General features: G+C 40.9%; 1 protein-coding gene across 1 annotated transcript in view; it reads left to right on the forward strand.

The window, feature by feature from the left end:
• Nucleotides 1-22,602, forward strand: part of STPG4 (sperm-tail PG-rich repeat containing 4) — a 63,660-nt gene that overhangs the window by 3,308 nt on the left and 37,750 nt on the right. The window contains exons 3-4 of the mRNA XM_010364296.2: nucleotides 545-604; nucleotides 1,862-2,119. Coding sequence (XP_010362598.1) covers nucleotides 545-604; nucleotides 1,862-2,119 — 318 coding nt within the window. The remainder of the gene's footprint in view (nucleotides 1-544; nucleotides 605-1,861; nucleotides 2,120-22,602) is intronic.

Below are 22,602 nucleotides of genomic sequence, written 5' to 3' on the forward strand. Positions count from 1 at the left end.
TTTTATCAAAGGGAATTTAGTTATTTGAAAGGACTTAAAATCATAAAATGGGCCGGGCGTGGTGGCTCAAGCCTGTAATCCCAGCACTTTGGGAGGCCGAGACGGGCGGATCATGAGGTCAGGAGATCGAGACCATCCTGGCTAACACGGTGAAACCCCGTCTCTACTAAAAATACAAAAAACTAGCCGGGCAAGGTGGCGGGCGCCTGTAGTCCCAGCTACTCAGGAGGCTGAGGCAGGAGAATGGCAGGAACCCGGGAGGCGGAGCTTGCAGTGAGCTGAGATCCGGCCACTGCACTCCAGTCCCGGCGATAGAGCGAGACTCCGTCTCAAAAAAAAAAAAAAAAAAAAAAAAAAAAAAAAAAGATCATAAAATAACAATTTAAGGAAATATGGGCAAATTTATTATTGTAGCTTTTATTTTAATGAAGGCTTGTCAGTTTGGTATGGGTGTGAATTTCTTCAAACAAATGCTTTACAAATTATATTTAATTTCAAGGGATCACCTCTCAAATGAATAAGCATACTTTGTGTTTATTAATAGAAACCAGCCCGAAAGACTTCCTCTTTTGAAAGAGAAGGATGGTGGAGAATAGCATTAACAGTATGTACATTGTTCAGTCTTTCCTATTCACATTATTCCTATTCCATTAATATTTTAATCAGTTATACCTTTTAAGACTAACACTTAATTGTAAGAAAACAGTAATTGTTCAATCTGCATGGACCTCATTTCATACTTAAAATTTAGTGTCAGCATATGAATGAGAAACTAACTTAATTTTGAATGCAATAGAAGCTTGGAAAAGTTAAACAATTCTAGAAATCTAGGTGCTTTACAGAACATCTAGATAAGGCTAACCTATGATCTTATGATCTGGGTGAGATTGCAAAACAAAAAAAGCATACATTCTGGAAAGGTGTTTTGGTTTCAGTTTTTATTTTACATGGTATAGACCTTGTGCAAATGGTTCTTAATATGGTCAATATGATGTGAAAGCAAAATGGTAATATATGGAAGAAAAATGACCAGAAGATCCCCCTCTCCAGAGAATTTCTATATTACAGAGATATGTTCTGTCAATGCCCTTCAATAATAGAGGGACTTCATGGGTCAAAGCCTTCTTGGAATTGTAGTAATTTTAATGGCAGAACTGAGCTGAGTGCTTAGTGGAAAGATGGCCACAAAAGCAGCAGTGACTAAATGTTCAGTTCTGGCCATTCAGCCACACTGGTTGTAATTTGAAAGTACCAAACCTCTTATTGGACTAACTAGGCCATATGCTCTGCCAGTTTATCCTGGTCTCATGTCATTATCCTTTAGCTTCCCACTTGAGGGCTAGAGAGAAACATAGTATTGGCTAAACAGATGTAGGATAGCTTCTAGTTAGCCAAGACACTATCCTGAGTGGTCTCACTAGAGGTCTGAGATTCATAGTCAAGGTTGAATCCCAAAATTGAATCACCAAAGTTGCCTTCTAAAAAGTTAAATTTTGGGCGGGCGCGGTGGCTCATGCCTGTAATCCCAGCACTTTGGGAGGCCAATGCGGGCAGATCACGAGGTCAGGAGATCTAGACCATCCTAGCTAACATGGTGAAACCCTGTCTCTACTAAAAATACAAAAAAAAAAGGTTAAATTTCAACTCTAACCCATTTGCTATAATTCAGCAATTATTTCAGAAAGGAAATAATCATGATTTTGAAATACTGTTCTGTCAAGAGTGTTTACTGTATTTGATATAATTTCATTAAACTTGAAAACAAAGGGAAATGGTATTTGGGGGCTTCCCATCCAAGAATGGTGTTTTAAGAGAAGTTATGTGTTTATACAATCTTAAAACTGATGTCAATTTTCCACAGAATACTCCTATACCTGGCACTTACCACTTGAAAACTTTTATTGAAGAATCCCTATTAAATCCAGTGATAGCAACCTACAATTTTAAAAACGAAGGAAGGAAAAAACCACCTCTTGTGCAAAGGAACAATCCAGTCCTAAATGATCTTCCACAGTATATGCCTCCTGACTTCCTGGACCTGTTAAAGAAGCAAGCGGCTACTTACTCATTCAAAGACAAACCACGGCCAAGCCCCAGCACACTAGTTGACAAAGATCAGGTAAAGCGTGTGTGGGAAAGCTACTAAGAGCCCCTGAGGAAAGTATTTTTATACATAGAGTATATCTTCCCCCAGGAGAAATGGAAAACCTTTAAGATGTCTTATTTCGTATAGAAATCAAACAAGGACTGCCTGATTTGCAAATGTTTCCAGCAAGATTTTTCCCTATAACGTCTTCTTTTTTTTTTTTTTTTTTTGAGACGGAGTCTCGCTGTGTCGCCCAGGCTGTAGTGCAGTGGCCGGATCTCGGCTCACTGCAAGCTGCGCCTCCCGGGTTCCCGCCATTCTCCCGCCTCAGCCTCCGAGTAGCTGGGACTACAGGCGCCCGCCACCTCGCCCGGCTAGTTTTTTGTATTTTTAGTAGAGATGGGGTTTCACCGTGTTAGCCAGGAGGGTCTCGATCTCCTGACCTCGTGATCCACCCGCCTCGGCCTCCCAAAGTGCTGGGATTACAGGCTTGAGCCACCGCGCCCGGCACGTCTTCTTAACCTAAGGGGAGTACATGGGGAGAAATGTTTCCCTCTTGGGCAATTCTTGGTGGGATTCCCCTAGCCTGGTGAGCCCCTAGGATCTTATCTGTCACTGGGCTATGCTCTGATCTCTTCAAGCAGTATATGTGGTGAACCCTCTTCTTTTAAAGAGAAAACCCTGCCCCTCTGGGCGTATCCTTATTAGAGCATAAATGTAACTACACACTACAGGGAAGCTTTTAAAAACTTAGAAATGACCCATCTCTACAAAAAATAAAGAAAAATAGCCAGGTGTAGTAGTGCATGCCTGTGGTCCCAACTACTATGGAAGCTGAGGTAGGAGGATCACTTGAGCCCAGGAGTTGTAGATCAGCCTGGGCAATATAACAAGACCTCAAGTCTTTAAAAAAAAAAAAAAAAATTAGCTACTTGGGAAGTCAGGGCAGGAGGATCCCTTGAGCCTGGGAGTTTGAGGCTGCAGTGAGCTATGATTATGTGACTGTACCCCAGCCTGGGTGACAGAGTGACATGCTGTCTCTAAAAATATTTTTTTTAATTAAAAAAAAATAAGAAAAGTAGTGAGCTTGTGGTCCCAGGAGGGTCAGCTTCTAAGCTCCACCAGTTCGTTCGTAGCATTGATAATAAAGAGCACTACTGAGCTCACAGCCCTGCACTAAGCTCTGTGGAAGGAAGATGTTCCTGACCCGGAGGTATTTAAGCAACAATACAAGACAAAGTTTATCAAGTGCGCAGATAAATAGTGGAGCTGGAAATGCCAAAGGAGAGTTCAAGTGCCAAAGGAGGCTGGATTAAAAGGCTGGAAAGCTCCATGGCTTAAGTAGAACTTAACTGGACCTTCACTAATACATGTCTTTTATGTATTAGTGAAGAGCCATGTATAATACATGGCTCTTAATGGTTTACTATGGGCTTCCATGTATATTCTCTTAATTGCTTCCTTCTTAAGCATTCTGAAATAGGTAGAACAGATAATAACTTCATTTTACATGCAAGAAAACTAAGGTGAGTAGAGACTAAGTAACTTATCCAAAGGCACATTGCTGATACTTAAATAGGTGAAGCAGCACTTTTTACTGAGGGTTTCTGCACCAAAATTTAGTCCTCTTTCCAGTCTACCATGTGCCCCTCGCCTTGAATGAGGGGCAGGGTTTGGGTAGATGGAATCCAAAGGAGGTATTTCAAGGGAGGAGTATAGCATTGTTGAAGGCATGGAAATGTCAGGAACACAGTCTGTTCAAGGGATAGAGTTGTGACTTGGACTTTGTTAACTTGGGACTTTGGGTACTTGTCTCAGTTCTCTGTGCATTAATATTTCCCATTTATAAAGAAGCAAATAGGCCGGGCGCGGTGGCTCAAGCCTGTAATCCCAGCACTTTGGGAGGCCGAGACGGGCGGATCACGAGGTCTGGAGATCGAGACCATCCTGGCTAACACAGTGAAACCCCGTCTCTACTAAAAAATACAAAAAACTAGCCGGGCGTGGTGACGGGCGCCTGTAGTCCCAGCTACTCGGGAGGCTGAGGCAGGAGAATGGCGTAAACCCGGGAGGTGGAGCTTGCAGTGAGCTGAGATCCGGCCACTGCACTCCAGCCTGGGCGACAGAGCGAGACTCCGTCTCAAAAAAAAAAAAAAAAAAAAAAAAAAAGAAGCAAATAATAGCATCAATCTTCGTAACTTCATCAGAATATTATTGTGATAACCTGAGAGAAATGTATTACAGCCAGAGGTTGAATTAAGTACGGGTTGTAATTACTAAAGTGGACACGAAATTTTCAGCAGGATGAACACATGTCAAATCCAGCCTTTCTACTGCTTTGCAAATTATAGCTTTGAAACAGAACAGAATGATAAGTGTTCATTGGGTATATCTTATCCTGTTTGCTTCAGTGGATGCATACAAACTCTAAATTATACTAGCACCTTTATGGCTTGCTACCAGGTAACCAGGCTAGGTGTGAAATTGTTCTGGTTATCTCAAATGCAGAGTTTTTCTTTCTTATTCTCTTCTGCCATTTTCTTTTCTGCTTCCTCTCTTCTCGCTTTTACAAGTCCCTGAAAATCAGCCAAAGGCCCAGTGTTGAAAGGAGAAAACATACAAGGTTGGAGTTACTCAAAACTAAAAATTTTATTTATTTATTTTTTTTTGAGACGGAGTCTCGCTCTGTCGCCCAGGCTGGAGTGCGGTGGCCGGATCTTGGCTCACTGCAAGCTGCGCCTCCCGGGTTTACGCCATTCTCCTGCCTCAGCCTCCCGTGTAGCTGGGACTACAGGCACCCGCCACCTCGCCCAGCTAGTTTTTGGTATTTTTTAGTAGAGACGGGGTTTCACCATGTTAGCCAGGATGGTCTGGATCTCCTGACCTCGTGATCCGCCCGTCTCGGCCTCCCAAAGTGCTGGGATTACAGGCTTGAGCCACCGCGCCTGGCCAAAACTAAAAATTTTAAAAGACCAAAAGAATTTGGCTTACTTAGGAGGATGGATAAAACCCCCTGAAAACATAGTTTTTCTGTTACTTTCTTCTTTCCTCTCCAACTCCCACAAAGGATTAAACTCTAGAAACTGGAAAGATTCAGTGTTTTTCTAATTTTCTATTTCAAAGATATGTATGTTCACAAGGAGAAAGATAAACATTGTTTACTCAGCAGTAAAATTCAAAATTCTAATATTTTAGTAGCAGAACTCAGAATAATTTGAATTTGGGGTAGATATAGTATATATTATTATTCATTAAGCTAGAACAGCATTCTCAAATTTTATGATTTTTCACAGAATATTCATTTTATATCTTTCAGTGGCTGCTTTTTATTTGCAATGAAGTTTTCACTATTTTTAGTATCTTTATTCTGAGGCATGTAACTCAACTCGAGAATCTACATTGAAGAGCCTTTCTATTTTTTTTTCAACTTTTATTTTAGATTCAGGTTTGAATCTATTTGAGATTCAGGTTTGAATGTGCAGGTTTGTTACCCGTGTATATTCCATGATGTTGAGGTTTGGGGTACGATTGATCCCATCACCCAAGTGCTGAGTGGCTAACTATTAGTACCAAATAGTTAGTTTTTCAACCCTGTCACCCCTACTGAAGAGTCTTTTTAAGCATATATATATATATATATATATATATGGGCTATGTGCAGTGGCTCACACCTATAATCCCAGCACTTTGGGAGGCCAAGACAGGTGGATCACTTGAGGCCAGGAGTTCGAGACTAGCCTGGCCAGCAGGGTGAAACCCCAAATTTTTTTATTTTTCTTATGGGCAATGTGGCACAGGCCTGTAATCCCAGCTACTTGGGAGGCTGAGGCACGAGAATTGCTTGAACCTGGGAGGTGGAGGGTACAGTGAGTTGAGATTGTGCCACTGCCCTCCAGCCTGGGCAACAGAGCAAGACCCTGTCTCAAAAAAAAAAAAAAAAAAAAAAGGAATATATATATAGGTATTTGAATGTGTGTGTGTACATGCATATACTTATCTATATTTGGCCCTTTTCAAAGAAGATTTGAGGTGGCTCCGTAATTTTTCTAATAACCTTTTTCTTAACAGATAAATAATATATTCACATTGTAGAACATATGTACACAAACGGGACCACCTTCTCCATATGTACAGTTTTATGACCTGCTTTTCCCCCTAGTGTTGTAGTCCTCCACTGACCCCTGGGTTACTTCCCTTATTCCTTGATACTAGCCCCCTTCCCTCACTGTCACTCTTTTCACTACTCATATAATAATTTCAACACACACGTAGATGATCTTTCAACAACCTGGCTTCTCAGTTTCTTGAACTTTCCGCCACCTCAGCCACTCACTCCTTAGATGTTTTTCAAGACCAAGAATTTCAACTCTACAATCTGTACATGAATCCCACTCTCTAATATCCCAACCCTAACAATTTTTCCATTCCCCGCAGGCTACAATCCTAATCTATTGATTCTCCCACCTTTTCACTACGCCTCAACCCCCTTCTTCCTTGCAAAGCTCCAATCCCATAGTTAATCATTATAGTTATTCCCTGCATACACTGTCAATTCCCTTGCCCCTAACTGCTCATCTTTTACTTGTTTGGCAAAGCCACAACCCTGGTTATGTCTCTCTTTATATTAATACCTGCATCCATGTAGCTGCATGACTGGTCTCATGCTAAATTCTTCACCTCTAATGGGCACTGAATGGACTTCTCTAGTCCTGTTTACTTTCCCATTCTCTTGGGTGGTTTTATCTTGTATATCTTATTTATTTATTTATTTATTTATTTATTTATTTATTTATTTATGACACTGTCACCAAGGCTACAGTATAGTGGCACAATCATAGCTCACTGCAGCCTCAATTCCTCAGGCTCAAGCTATCCTCCCCCTCAGCTTCCTGAATAGCTGGGACTACAGGCACGCACCAGCCACCATGCCTGGATAATTTTTTAAATTTTTAGAAGAGGCGGTCTCATTTTGTTGCCCAGGCTGGTCTCAAACTCCTGAGCTCCAGCGATCCTCCCGCCTCATCCCTGCAAAGTGCTGGGATTACAGGCATGAGTCACGCACCTAGCCACTCTCCCCTCTTTTCAAACCTCCTACGCTTCCTCCCCCATCCTCATTTTTGGTTTTTCTTCTCAGCCATTTTTTGCCATCTCTGCTCTTCCCTCATCTCCATCTTGGAGTGCCGCAGGCACTCAAACCTCTGCTCCATCTCTGCTCCTTCCCTGAATGGTGATCTCATCCAGTCTCAGTCAAGGCTATGAACACCATCTATTTGTTGGTGATTACCAAATTTATATCTGTCACCTAGATTTTTTTCTTGAATTTCAAACTTGTATATCCAATTCCTTTTTTTTTTTTTTTCTGTAGAGATGGGGTCCCACTATGTTGCCCAGGCTGGTCTCAAACTCCTGGGCTCAAGCGGTCCTCCTGCCTTGGCCTCCCAAAGTGCTGAGATGACAGGAGTGAGCCACTGTGGTCAATTCCCTTTTTGATTTATCCATCGGTATGTTTAATCCTGGGTTTGTGAAGCTTGGCGCTGCTGACATTTTAGGCAGGTTAAATCTTTGTTGTGGTTGGGTGGTGGGGGGTGCTGTTCTGTGCATTGTAGCACCTGGCCTCTACTCATTAAGTATCATTAGCAATCTACTCTTCCAGTTGTAACAACCAAAAATGTCTTCAGACATTGCCATGCTCCTGGTTCAGAACCACTAGGTTAAAGCAATATGATAGTGAGTGTGATCTCTGAGTGGTTTTTCTCAAGGCTAGCAGGGATATTGTGAACTGTCTTCATTCTTGACTTTGTCTTACTACTCCCTGTCACTCTCGTCCTGACCCACTTGTCCTTCTGGCTGTATCTTGAACTTACCACTCACACTCCAACCTCAAGGTATTTTCACTGTACCCTTTTTCTGGGATACTCTTATCCAAGATATCTGGATGGCCTACTCTCTGTCCTAATTCAAGTCTTTGTTCAAGTGTCATGTTCTCAATGAGCCTCATTTAAATTTACTATTCAACGCTTCAGATCTTCCCTGCGTGGCTCTTATATTTTTTTCTTGGCATCTATAGCTGTCAAGTGTACTATATAATTTACTTGCACTTTACATTGATTATTTGTTAACCTGCCTTCTCCCATGAATGAAGCTTCATGAGTACATGAATATTTATCTGTTTTGCTCATTATTATACTGTCTAGAATAGTGTCTGATGATTAATATTGGTTGAATCTGTGAATGAATTAATGATTATTCAAATACCTGAAATCTGACTGGGCCTTACTCATTTTGTTTTCTTATGTGTATGTGATTGTCTTTAACTGTGTATTGCTCATTACTCTTGAAAATGTATTTTTGTGAATTCCCCAAGGCCTAAGGTTTGCTTTTGCTTCTGTTAATATTTAGGGGAGCTACTAGTCTGGTACAACTCAAAATCCAGTGTTTATGTCCTCTTGGATCACCAAAGTGCTGAGATGACAGGAGTGAGCCACTGTGGTCAATTCCCTTTTTGATTTATCCATCGGTATGTTTAATCCTGGGTTTGTGAAGCTTGGTGCTGCTGACATTTTAGGCAGGTTAAATCTTTCTTGTGGTTGGGCTGGAATTCATGAAACGGACAGCCCATGGTTATACTCTCTCAGGGATGGGTTTCTTCTCCCTCCCAATTCTTGCTTAGTACCAAGGCAACTCTCTGCAGTCCCCTTGGCAATGGAGTGAAGTGCGAGAGTTTACTTTCAGGAATTACCCTTCCAGGGTCTCAAATTCCAGTGGGTATCTCCCATTAGACTCCTTCCTCTGTTTATCATGAATAGGCCCAGGCTTTGACCCCTGGATTCTTCCAGGGCTCTGAAGTTCTTTTAAACTCAGTTGCGTTCTGTTGAATTTAGTCTGGACCAGCAAACATCCTCTAGACAAAATTGGGCCACTTACCTTCTTGGCTTCTTGCTGCCTTTTGGTTTAGGATCATATAGTTTCCTACTATATTGTTGGCAATTCCGTATCTTTTTAAAAACTCTTCTGTAGCCAGGCAAGGTGGCTCATGCCCGTAATCCCAGCACTTTGGGAGACCAAGGCGGGTGGATCACGAGGTCAGGAGATCAAGACCTTCCTGGCTAACACAGTGAAACCCCGTCTCTAATAAAAATACAAAAAATTAGCCGGGCATGTTGGCGGGTGCTTGTCGTCCCAGCTACTCAGGAGGCTGAGGCAGGAGAATCACTTGAACCCGGGAGGCGGAGCTTGCAGTGAGCCGAGATCACGACACTGCACTCCAGCCTGGACAACAGAGCGAGACTCTCTCAAAAAACAAAAAACCTCTTTTGTTTGTTTGTTTTTAATATTTTACCTTTCATTTCTAGTTGTCAGCAGTGGGGAGGTTAATCGCCCAAATAAATAACCTAGCACGTCATTTGCAGAAACCAGAATTTCTTCTTTTTAGAAATATATTATGAATTTTTTTCATACCATCATGTATTCTTTACACATCATTTATTTTTATGTATTTATACATTTGTTTATTTATTTTATAGAGTCAGGGTCTTACTGTGTTACCCAGGCTGGTTTTAAACTCCTGGACTCAAGCAGTCCTCCTGCCTCAGCCTCCCCAAGTGCTGGGATGACAAGTGTAAGCCACCATGTCCAGTCTATACATCATTTTTAATAGCTGCATAGTGTTCTTGTATACGGACATATCCTAATATATTCGACCATCCCCTATGGTTAGTCATAGAGTGGAATTGTTCAGGGAAGGATGTATTGAAGTCTGTGTCTTTCCAGATGCATTGCCCAAAGTCCTAGAGACAGGTTGTCCTATTCTGCAACTCTACTTTGCAGAGTAGAAGTCCATTACCATTTGAAATGCATCATTTATATTTTCAACTAGAAGCATGGATCTAATGACTTACATGGAGGAGTTTAAAGTATAAACTTGAAGTCAACATGCTAGGGTTACTTCAGGACAACCTGAAGTCAGTTTAAACTGTGCCAGTCAGAGCATGGTTCCAGAATCTATCTACAATGAATGGGACAGGGAGAAGATGGTGATGCTGTCTCAGCCTGTAGCCAGTGAATCATTACTGAACAAGGTCGGTCACTGCAAAAAAATGTAGAGTACTACCACTGTGAAGATGCAAGGGAGTTTCCAGAAAATGTTGATCACTAACTGGCTTTATCACTTCCATCAAATGGTGAAAATGAGTCATGGTCTTTTACAATCCAATTAAAATAAATATTCTGGTTAAAAATGAGCAAAGGGTGGTCAGGCATGGTGGCTCACGCCTGTAATCCCAGCACTTTGGGAAACCGAGGCGGGCAGATCCTGAGGTCATGAGATCAAGACCATCTTGGCTAACACGGTGAAAACCCAACTCTACTAAAAATCCAAAAACAAGTTAGCCGGGCGTGGTGGCGCATGCCTGTAGTCCCAGCTATTTGGGAGGCTGATGCAGGAGAATGGCGTGAATCCAGGAGGCGGAGCTTGCAGTGAGCGAAGATTGCGCCACTGCACTCCAGCCTGGGTGACAATGTGAGATTCCGTCTTAAACAAACAAATAAAAAATGAGCAAAGGGCATGAGCTGGCAATTCACAAAGAGATACACCAATTACTAAAAAAGAAAGTAATGCTTGGCTTCAACTAATAATTACAGAGGAATAATAGTGAGGCACAATTTTCGCCTATCAGGTGATCAACTATATAAGTACTGTACGTTGATACCCAATATTGGCAAAGGGGATACAGAAACAGATACTCTCATATGTTGTTATATGAATACAAACTGGTGCAAATATTTTAGAGGGCATTTGGCAACCTAGCAACATTCTAAATGCCCATAGCCTTAAACTCAGCAATGCCAGTTAAATAATGATACACCCATAAAAATGACATACTGTGCAACCATTAAAAATGTTGAGGTTGGCCAGGTATGCTGGCTCATGCCTATAATCCCAGCACTTTGGGAGGCTGAGGCAGGTAGATCACCTAAGACGAGCCTGGCCAAAATAGTGAAATCCTGTCTCTACTAAAAATATAAAAAAATTAGCCACGTGTGGTGGCAGGCGCCTGTAATCCCAGCTACTCAGGAGGCTAAGGCAGGAGATCGTTTGAACCCAGGAGGCGGAGGTTGCAGTGAGCCACGATCGTGCTATTGCACTCCAGCCGGGGCAACAAGAGCAAAACTCTGTCTCAGAAAAAAAAAAAAAAAAAAAAAAAAAGATGAGGTAAATCTATATGTGTTCATATGGAAGCATCTCTAAGTTGTTACTATATGAAAAAAAACAAAGGTACAAGTCAATATTTAGAGTATAATCCTATTTGTATAAATGAAAACACAATACGTATATGTGATGTTAAATGCATACTTTTTTCCCCTGAGAAATACTTTCATAATCACCAACAGTGGTTTCCATTTGGAAAGTAGAGGTTAGATAGGGAGCAAGGAGACTATTAATTTTTTTCTTTCTGTTGATATTGTTTTCAGTGTGTAAATGATACTCTTTCAATCATGCCCATTTGTAAGTAACTCAAAATTTTTCTAACTAACATTTTTGTTCTCTTGTTTTCTTTCTTAAAATGTTCCATTTAAAAAAAAATTCTCTTATTTACTTCCTAGGTTGGGAACATTTCAATGAAAATCACAATTAAGCAAATGAAATTTGAAATTGTCTGAAGTTTCTGTCCAGGTTAGCTTTAGCATTGCCTTGGAAGATGAAGCTCATGTAAAATGAAACAAATTTGGCGATTCTATTCCCTCCCTGCCCCTATATCTGTTTTTGGTCAAAAAGAGGTAGCCAGGCTAGAAAGGTACCCCATTAAATTAGAGAATGAATCAAAGGATTCATTTGAATATGTTCAAAATACATCCTTGAACTAGTTGAGAGACAGGTTGAAAAATCTGGCAGTTAACTCACTGATCTTTGTTAGCTGTGTTTATAGCTGTGATGAGGATATCTCTGAAAATAGATTAATTTGCAGAATGCTCCACGGTAAAATGACTGCTGAAGGGATTTTCAAAGGATAGTTTTTCACTGAGCATGTTGTCAACCAAAGTTTGCGCCCACAGAAGGGCTGACCTGCTAGCAACACTGCAGCAGTAATGGTGAACATCAGAGTGGGCATCCTGGATCCTTCAGTAGCCACACAGCATCCCTGGAGAATCCTCCCACCGAGTGTACAACCCTACCCCAGGTGTTCAGTGTGTTCAGTAAAGTGGTAAAATGATAAATTTTACTTAGAAAGCAACAAACAACAGCAGTGATCTGAATACTCATTTTAGACGTGAAGTGTGTGTTGATTTTGAACAGTTGCACTACTATATAGCTATAAACCAGTTCACTAGGAAGGGTGCCATTCACTCTGAGAACCCAAGAGTTACATGTGGGAATAACAAAGAGCATAATGTAGCGAAGATGAAACAATTCATTATTTATTTAAATGAAAAAAAGTAACACTCAAAGTGGTTAGTCAAGCAGCTTATTTAGCAGATTTTTTTTTTTTTTTAAAGGCGAGACTTCTCAAAGAGCCCCTGCAAAGTAATGCAGTGATTGTCACTTAAAATATGTCAAGAGTGTGGCAAACAAAAGTGAAGTTTGAAAGCTGGATACAGAGAATTTATCTCAGGGATGACACTCACTTGTAGTTCTTAGTGAAAATTACAAGATATTGGTGAAATTAAGGATATCATTAGTATCATTAGGCATGTTTTCTTTCTTTCTTCTTCTTCTTCTTTTTTTTTTTTTTTGAGAAAGTCCCATGTTGTCTGTTTCTCAGACCTTAAAGAAATCTGAACAGTGAGTCAGTAATGTTTCCATATGACACAAGAGGCTTTACTTCTGAGAGAGAAGAGACACTTGAAGAAATTTTATCAATAGTACCAGGAAATGGCTGGGCGTGGTGGCTCATGCCTCTAATCCCAGCACTTTGGGAGACCTCTGGTGGGGGTGGGGGGGAGGGGCAGATCACTTGAGGTCAGGAGTTTGAGACCAGCCTGGCCAATATGGCGAAACCCCATCTCTACTAAAAATACAGAAATTAGCTGGCCGTGGTGGTATGCACCTGTAGTCCCAGCTACTCAGGAGGCTAAGGCAGGACAGTCGCTTTAACCTGGGAGTTGGAGGGTGCAGTGAGCCGAGATCACGCCACCACACTCCCCGATAGAGTGAGACCCTGCCTTAAAAAAAAAAAAAAACAGTACCTGGAAATATTGTCCCTGCCAGCCCTCTGGCTGCATTTACCTTATGATAATTCTAATAGGGATTCTAAAGGTTTAGAAAATCTGTTGCCTTCTGACTCACCTATTTATGGGTCTGGGTTCTCAAAATGGTGTCACGCTGACTTCCAGTTTCCAGTTCTCCATGTAAATAGCTTGGAAGTTGCAGTTCCATCCTAACAACAATTTAAAAGCTAAACAAACTGAAAAATCAACAATTCTTTTAGACTTGTAAGAGAGGTCACAGGGCACACTATCCCCAAAATTGGAAATATGGCCAGGAGGATACAGAGAATTACAATTTACCAGGGCAGAACATACCAACTTCTGCAGCAACCATGGCTGGGGTAGGAATACCTGAACTACAGCTAATGAATTGCTGGAGGCTAAGTGTTAGCAAATCTGAGAGTTAAAAGCTCCAGGAGGACCTAATCATAGGGGGACCCTCACATGTTTTGAGGTTTACCTGCAGGAGCTCTCCCAGGTTCTTATAGAGAAAAATCCTGCCCCTGCTGCTGGCAGAGGAGAGGAAAAGGAACCATTTTGAAATATGTCAGATACTCTCTTATTAACAAGGCCTGCCCTCAGGAAAAACTATTCAATCAGGACCTAACTGACCTGAGGGAAGGGCAATACCCAACTCTAGCCAGCTTTTGTCATCCTGTGCCACCTAAGGGTGAGGAGGTAGCTGAGAAAAACTTGTGAAATTCACGGTACAGATGGTCACAGATTTTCATGAGTCTATACCAGAGACAGGTACAGACTCATGAAAAAGACTGATACCACAGCGGGGTGCGGTGTGGCTCACGCTTGTAATCCCAGCATTTTGGGAGGCCAAGGCGAGCGGATCACAGGGTCAGGAGTTTGAGACCAGCTTGGCCAACATAGTGAAACCCCATCTCTACTAAAATTACAAAAATTAGCCTGGCTTGATGGTGGGCGCCTGTAGTCCTAGCTACTCAGGAGGCTGAGGCAGGAGAATCGCTTGAACCCGGGACACGGAGCGTGCAGCGGGCTGAGATTTAGAAGTAAATGGGTAGAGAAAGATACACTACACAAATGCTAATTGTTCTAACCACCAATTAAAAGACAGATTGTCAGAGTTAATCAAAATTGTCAGAGCATAATCTTGTATGCTGTCTACAAGAAACCCACTTTAAATGTAAAGACACATAGCGACCAGATGAGGTAGTTCATGCTTGTAATCCTAGCACTTCAGAAGGCTGAGGCAGGAGAATCCCCTGAGGCCAGGCATTCAAGACCAGTCTGGGCAACATAGTAAGATGCAGTCTCCACAAAATACTTAAAAATTAGCCAAGCATGGTGGCACACCTGTAATCTCAGCTACTTGGGAGACTTAGCTGGGAGGATAGCTAGATCCTAGGAGTTTGAGGCTGCAATGAGCCACTATTGCACCACTGCACTCCAGCCTGGGCAACAGAGTGATTCACTATTAAAAAAAAAAAAAAGTAAAGACACATATAGATTAGAAGTAAATGGGTGGAGAAAGATACACTACGCAAATGCTAATCAAAAGAAGCAGGAGCCTCTTTTCTGGCTGGAACCATGGAGGGTGTCAAAGAGAAGAAGTTTCCTGCTGTGCCAGAAACCCTTAAGAAAAAGTGAAGGAATTTCACAGAGCTGAAGGTCAAGCACCTAAGAAAGAAGTTTGCCCAAAAGATGCTTTTAAAGGTAAGGAGAAAGCTTATCTATGAAAAAGCAAAGCACCATCACAAGGAATATAGGCAGGTGGACAGAGCTGAAATTCAAATGGTTAGAATGGCAAGAAAAGTTGACAACCCCTGTGTACTTGCAGAACCCAAATTGGCGTTTGTCATCAGGATCAGAGGTATCAATGACGTGAGCCCAAAGGTCCAAAAGGTGTTGCAGCTTCTTTGCCTTCATCAAATCTTCAATGGAACATTTGTGGAGCTCAACAAGGCTTCAGTTAACATGCTGAGGATTGTATAACCATGTATCACATAGGAGTACCCAAATCTGAAGTCAGTAAATGAATTAATCTACAAGCATGGTTATGGCAAAATCAATAAGAAGCAAATTGCTTTAACAGATAACGCTTTGATTGCTCGATCTCTTGGTAAATATGGCATCATCTGTATGGAGGATCTGATTCATGAGATCTATACTGTTGGAAAATTCTTCAAAGAAGCAAATAACTTCTTGTGACCCTTCAAATTATCCTCTCCACAAGACGGAATGAAGAAAAAGACCACCCATTTTGTAGAAGTGGAGATGCTGGCAACGGGGGGACCAGATCAACAGGCTTATTAGAAGAATGAATGAAGGTGTCTACTATGATTATTTTTCTAATCTGATCAGTTAATAAACAGTACCTGCTCTCAAATTGAAAAAAAAAAATAAAGCAGGAGTAGCTATATTAGTTTCAAACAGAGCAGACATCAAAGCAAGAAGTGTTATCAGGGATGAAAAGGGGCATTACATAATAAAGGGGTCAACTCTACAAGAAGATATAATTATATTTGGCAATGTGTATGTGCCTAACAACAGAGCGTCAAAATATGCGAGGCGATAACTGATAGAACTGCAAGGAGAAATAGATGACTTCAGTATAAATACCCCTCTATCAGAAATGGACAAATACAGCAGGCAGAAAATCAGTCAGTACATAGTTGAACTCAACAGCACCATTTAATCAACAGGATATAATTTATATCTATAGGACTGCCTCATCCAAAAACAGCAAAATACACATTTCCTCAAGCTCACATGGAACATTCACCAAGAGAGATCACATTCTGAGCCATAAAGCATAACAGGGCTAGCAGCGGTGGCTCACGCCTGTAATCCCAGCACGTTGGGAGGCCAAGGCAGGTGAATCACTTGAGGTCAGGAGTTTAAGACCAGCATGGTCAACATGGTGAAGCCCCATCTCTACTAAAAATACAAAATAATTGGCCAGGTGCAGTGGCTCACGCCTGTAATCCCAGCACTTTGGGAAGCCTAGGCAGGCAGATCACAGGTCAGGAGATCGAGACCATCCTGGCCAACATAGGGAAACCCTGTCTCTACTAAAAATACAAAAATTAGCTGGGTGTGGTGGCACGTACCTATAATCCCAGCTACTGGGGAGGCCGAGACAGGAGAATCTCTTGAACCAGGGAGTCGGAGGTTGCAGTGAGCTGAGATCTTGCCACTACACTCCAGCCTGGCAACAGAGCAAGACTCCATCTAAAAAAACAAATTAGCCAGGCATGGTGGCGAGTGCCTGTAATCTCAGCTACTTGGGAGGTTAAGGCAGGAGACTCACTTGAACCCAGGAGGCGGAGGTTGCAGTGAGCCGAGATCACACCACTGCACTCCAGCCTGGGTGACAGAGTAAGACTCCATATCCAAAAAGAAAAAAACCTTAACAAATTTAAAGGAATAGAAATTATACAATGTCTGCTCTCAGACGACAATAGGATTAAACTACAAATCAATAACACAGACATAACTAGAAAACCCCAAAATATGTGGAGATTAAACAACACACCTCTAAATAACACATGGATCCGTGTTATTAGAAAAAATTCTGGGCCGGGCGCGGTGGCTCAAGCCTGTAATCCCAGCACTTTGGGAGGCCGAGACGGGCGGATCACGAGGTCAGGAGATCGAGACCGTCCTGGCTAACACGGTGAAACCCCGTCTCTACTAAAAATACAAAAACTAGCCAGGCGAGGTGGCGGGCGCCTATAGTCCCAGCTACTAGGGAGGCTGAGGCAGGAGAATGGCGTAAACCCAGGAGGCAGAGCTTGCAGTGAGCTGAGATCCAGCCACTGCACTCCAGTCCGGGCCACAGAGCCAGACTCCGCCTCAAAAAAAAAATAAAAATAAAAAAAAAAAAAAAGAAAAAATTCTGAAGAGAAATGTTAAAATACTTTGAACTAAATGGAAGTGAAAACAAAATTTGTGGAATGTAGCAAAAGCAATGCTTAGAGGAAAATTTGTAGTAGTTAATGCATGTATTAGAAAAGAAGAAAGACCAAAAATTAATCATCTAAGTCTGCACCTTAGGAAGCCAGATAAAGAAGAGTAAAATTAAATCCAAAGTAAGTGAAAGAAAAGAAATAATAAAAATTAGAGCAAAAGTTGTTGAAATTGAAAACAGAAAATCAATAGAGAAAATCAAGGAACTCAAAACTGATTCTTTGAAAAGATAATGAAATTGATAAGCCTCTATCTAGGCTAACTAACAAAAAAGAGAGAAAACACAAATGACTAATATCAGACACAAAAGAGAGGCATCACTACAGATCCTATGGACATTAAAAAGGATAGTAAAGGAATATTCTGAATAACTGTATTTCACAAATTTGATTACCTAGATAAAATGAACCAATTACTTAAAAGATAGAATTTTCCAAAACTCACATGAAAAGAAATAGACTCTCAATAGGCCTATATCTATTAAATTGAATCAGTAATTATAACCTTTCAAAATAGACATTGCCAGGCCCAGATGCATTCACAGGTGAATTCTATCAAACATTTAAGGAAAGAATTATGCCAATTCTTTACTAATCCCTTTCAGAAGATAGAGGGCAGAGGACACACCTCCTAACTCATTCTGTTAGGCCAGTGTCACCATAATATTAAAACCAGACAAAGACATTACAAGAAACGAAAACTAAGACCAATATGTCTCATGAACATAGGTGTAAAAATCCTCAACAAAATGATAGTAAATTAAGTCTAACAATATATTAAAAATTATACATCGCAACCAAGTGAGATTTATCCCAGGTATGCAATGCTGGCTCAATATTTTAAAAATAATTGATCACATCAACAGCTAAAAAAGAAAAGTCACATAATCATGTCAATAGATGCAGAAAAAACATTTGAGAAAATTTAACATGCATTCATGAAAATAATTCTCAGTAAACTAGAAATACAGAGGAACTTCCTCAATTTGATAAAGAGGATCTATAAAAAAACCTAAGCTAGCATCATACTTAATGGTGAGAAACTAGAAGCTTTCCCACTAAGATCAGGAAAATGGCAAGAATGTCCTCTCTCACCATTCCTTTTCAACATTGTAGTGGAAGTTCTAGCTAATGAAACAAGACAACAGAAGGAAATAAAAGGTATACTGATTGGGAAGGAAGAAATTAAACTGCCCTTGTTCACAGATAACATGATTGCCTATTTAGAAAATCCAAAAGAATCAACAAAAAATTCCTGAAACTAATAACAAATTATAGCAAGTTTGCAGGATAAAGGTTAATACACAAAAGTCGATTACTTTCCTATATACCAGCAATGAAAAAGTGGGATTTGAATTTTAAAACACAGTACCTTTCAAAAAGCATGCCTTTTTCTCTCTTCCATTGACCAAACATTTGGCTAGAAATTGTAAGATTAGATGAAATGAATTTACTTCTCTTCCTTCTCAAACTACGTGTGTCAGAACTCACGATGATAGAAGGATTATTTGCATTATGAAATAAAATATTACTGGTAAGGTCAAACACACATATATAATGCCTTCACATTAGAATGTTGAAAGATGACATACTTAGGTATAAATCTAACAAAATATGTACAAGATCTATATGAGGAAAACAACAAACTGATGAAAGAAATCAAAGAACTTGGCCAGGCGCGGTGGCTCACGTCTGTAATCCCAACACTTTGGGAGGCTGAGGCGGGTGCATCACCTGAGGTCAGGAGTTTGAGACCAGCCTAAAGAGAATGAAAAGACAAGCCACTGACTGAGAAAATATTTGCAAAAGATATATCTGATAAAGAACTGTTAACCAAAATATACAAAGAACTCTGAAAACCCAGCAATAAGAAAATAACTCAATTAAAAAATTGGCCAAACTCCTTAATATACATCTCCCCAAAGGAGACATACAGATGTCAAAAAAGCATATGAAAAATTGTTTCACATCATGTGTCATCAGGGAAGTGCAAATTAAGACAATGAGATACTACACAAATATGAAATGGCCCCAATCCAGAACACTGACAACATCAAAGCTGGCAGGGATGTGGAGCAACAGGAACTCTCATTCATTGCTAGTGAGAATGCAAAATGGTATAGCCACTTTGGAAGACAGTTTGGCCATTTTTTAAAAAACTAAACACACTCTTACATAAGATCCAGCAGCTGTGCTCCATAGTATTTACCCACAGGACTTGAAAGCTTACACCCACGCAAAAGCCTGCACATGGATGTTTAGAGCAGCTTTATTCATAATTGCCCACCTTTGGAAGCAACCAAGATGTTGCTCAGTAGACGAATGGATAAATAAACTGTGGTACATCCAGACAATGGAATATTATTCAGCACTAAAAAGAAATGAGCTATGAAGCCATAACAAGACATGGAGGAAACATAAATGCATATCACTAAGTGAAAGAAGCCAATCTGAAAAGGCTACATATGGTGTGATTTCACCTATATGACATTCTGGAAAAGGCAAAACTATGGAGACTATAAAAAGATCAGTGGTTGCCAGGGCTTGAGGGGAGGGAGGGATAAATATGGAGAACACAGGATTTTTAGGGCAGTGAAACCACTCTGTGATACTATAATAATAGATACATGTCATTGCACATTCGTCAAAACCCTTGAATGTACAACACCAAGAGTGAGGTCTAATGTAACATAAGGATTTTGAGTGATAATGATGTGTCAGTGTAGGTTCATCAGTTGTAACAACTGTACATTTTTAGTGTGGGATGACGATAATGGAGGTTATGCATGTGTGGGAGCAAAGGGTATATGGAAATCTTTTTCCTTGCAATTTTGCTATGACCCTAAATCTGTTCTAAATAAAGTCATGTATATGTATATGTACATGTGGATATATATGTATATGTAGTGACACCAAGAGCCTAGTAAGTAGGGTTGGCTTTTTTCACATTATTTCAGTTTTCTGATGTTGATGGTGTTTGGTGCAGCGTAACTGAATTATATACCCACACTAATATCATCCTGCCACATTCAAGCTCTTATAGATTTGAGTGCCTGGCCAGGTGCGGTGTCTCACGTCTATAATCCCAGCACTTTGGGAGGCCAAGGCAGGTGGATCACTTGAGGTCTGGAGTTTGAGACCAGCCTGACCAACATGGAGAAGCCCCATCTCTACTAAAAATACAAAATTAGCTGGGCATGGTGGCGCATGCCTGTAATCCCAGCTACTGGGGAGGCTGAGGCAGGAGAATCACTTGAACCCGGGAGGCGTAGGTTGCAGTGAGCCAAGATCACGCCATTGCACTCCAGCCTGGGCAACAAGAGCCAAACTCAGTCTCAAAAAAAAAAAAAAAAAAAAGGTTTGAGTGCCTAATCAGCATGGATTGAAACATTAATTAGTGAGAATCAGATATTTTTACTGGCATCTTGTCTAGATTCTCTAAGCCTTAAAAATGAAGAACTGGCCAGGCATATTGGCTCACACCTATAATCTCAGCACTTAGGGAAGCTCTGGTGGGAGGGTCGGCTTGACCCCAAGAGTTTGAGACCAGCCCTGGCAACATAGTGATATCTCAACTCTACAATAATTTTAAAAAACAGCTAGTGTGGTTGCATATGCCTATAGTCCCAAGTAGTCAGAAGGCTGAGGCAGGAAGATCGCTTGAGCCTGGGAGGTTGAAGTACAGTGAGCTATGGTTGCACCACTGCATTCCAGCTTGGGTGACAAAGCAAGACCCTGTCTCCAAAAAAAAAAAAAAAGAACTGAGACGCATATGTTGGAATTAGGAATATATATATATACCATTAGACCCAAGGAAAATGGAACCAAGTTTAGTAATACACAGGAAAACAGTCTCCTACATAAAACAACTGACTAATCAAGACTATGAAAAAAAAGCCCCCTTTCAACTGTGTTAAATAGCAAAGAATGGTAAATGCCAAGTATAGTAGGACAAATATATATGTTACAGGTAACCAATATTCCTTTCCAGAATAATGCTAAGAGTTTTTCCATGAGCACTTCATTATGGAAATCTTACATGGATTGCTGAGTATAGATAAATAAATGACTGCTTTAAGAGTTTTTTTCCCCTTTTCGGTTTTCTTTCTTTTGACTCCTGTTTATATCTGTGTATGTGTGAGAGAGATAGAGAGAGAGAGCGAGACAGAGCATAAAGCAAATATGCACATTTTAAAAACAGAAAGCAAACATCCGTGTAATTGTCATCAAAATCAGGAAATAGGACATTGCTGGCCCCCAAGAATGCCCCGTTTAAATTGTGTTTCTGTGCTTCTATAAGACACAAGAATGACACAAGAATGCCCTTGTTTCCTTGGTGTTTGTGATGTCAAGTGAGCACTCAACAAGCACAGGTGCATCAGGAAAATGCATATGTTTCATCATAAAATTTGTATTTAGTTGTTATCATCACTCTATCCACAAAAAGCTGCTTCTGCAATCAAAGTTGTATACTAATACGGGAAAGACATCTGCGGAGCGAAATATAGTAGTGAACTTCCATGTGCCAGGTAGTGCTAGGAGGTAGATGCCTTTTTAACAAAAGCGATATTGTTTCTTAAAATCTGATGTAAAAATAATAGGGGGTGGAGGGGATTATTCACTTCAGATCCTAGGATTTTATAATGTAACTCCTCTTCTCCTCCCTGCCAGCTCTGGAGGTCTAGGTGATCTCCTCCTGGCTTCTCATTCTCCTTCTTTCTCTCCCTCCCTTCCTTCACATACCTCCTATTTTTTTTTTTTCTTTCTTTTTTAGACTGAGTCTTGCTCTGTTGCCCAGGCTGGAGTCCAGTGACACAATCTTGGCTCACTGCAACCCCCGCCTCCCGGGTTCAAGTGATTCTCATGCCTCAGCTTCCCGAGTAGCTGGGGTTACAGGCACCCACCACCACCTCTGGCTAATTGTTGTATTTTTAGTAGAGACAGGGTTTTGCCATGTTGGTCAGGCTGGTCTTGAACTTCTGACCTCAAGCAATCCACCTGCCTCGGCCTCCCAAAGTGTTAGGATTACAGGCATTAAGCCACTGCACCCGGCCTCTCCTGTCTATTTTAACCAGTTCCTGACATTCTCATATCATACCTTTGGGCTAATGTCCCTAGACCCAGGGGCAATGGAGCCACCCAGGTTGTTTGCAACAATTTCCTGATGGAAATAGTGTTAGATGTGAGGCCCCTCTTTCTTGGAAGACCCTTGCTTGAGCTCCTTGAGGAAGTCCTGCCCTTCTTAAAAGCCTCCCTCAAATCTCATCATGTTTGTCATCTTGAGGTCACCCAGTTGGATTTAATCTCTTCCTACTCCCATATCTTCGATCTGTCTTTTAGCACTGATGACAGTGGTTTATGTTAGGATTG

This window comes from Rhinopithecus roxellana, chromosome 17 (assembly GCF_007565055.1).
Source record: "Rhinopithecus roxellana isolate Shanxi Qingling chromosome 17, ASM756505v1, whole genome shotgun sequence".
Classification (NCBI taxonomy): Eukaryota; Metazoa; Chordata; class Mammalia; order Primates; family Cercopithecidae; genus Rhinopithecus; species Rhinopithecus roxellana.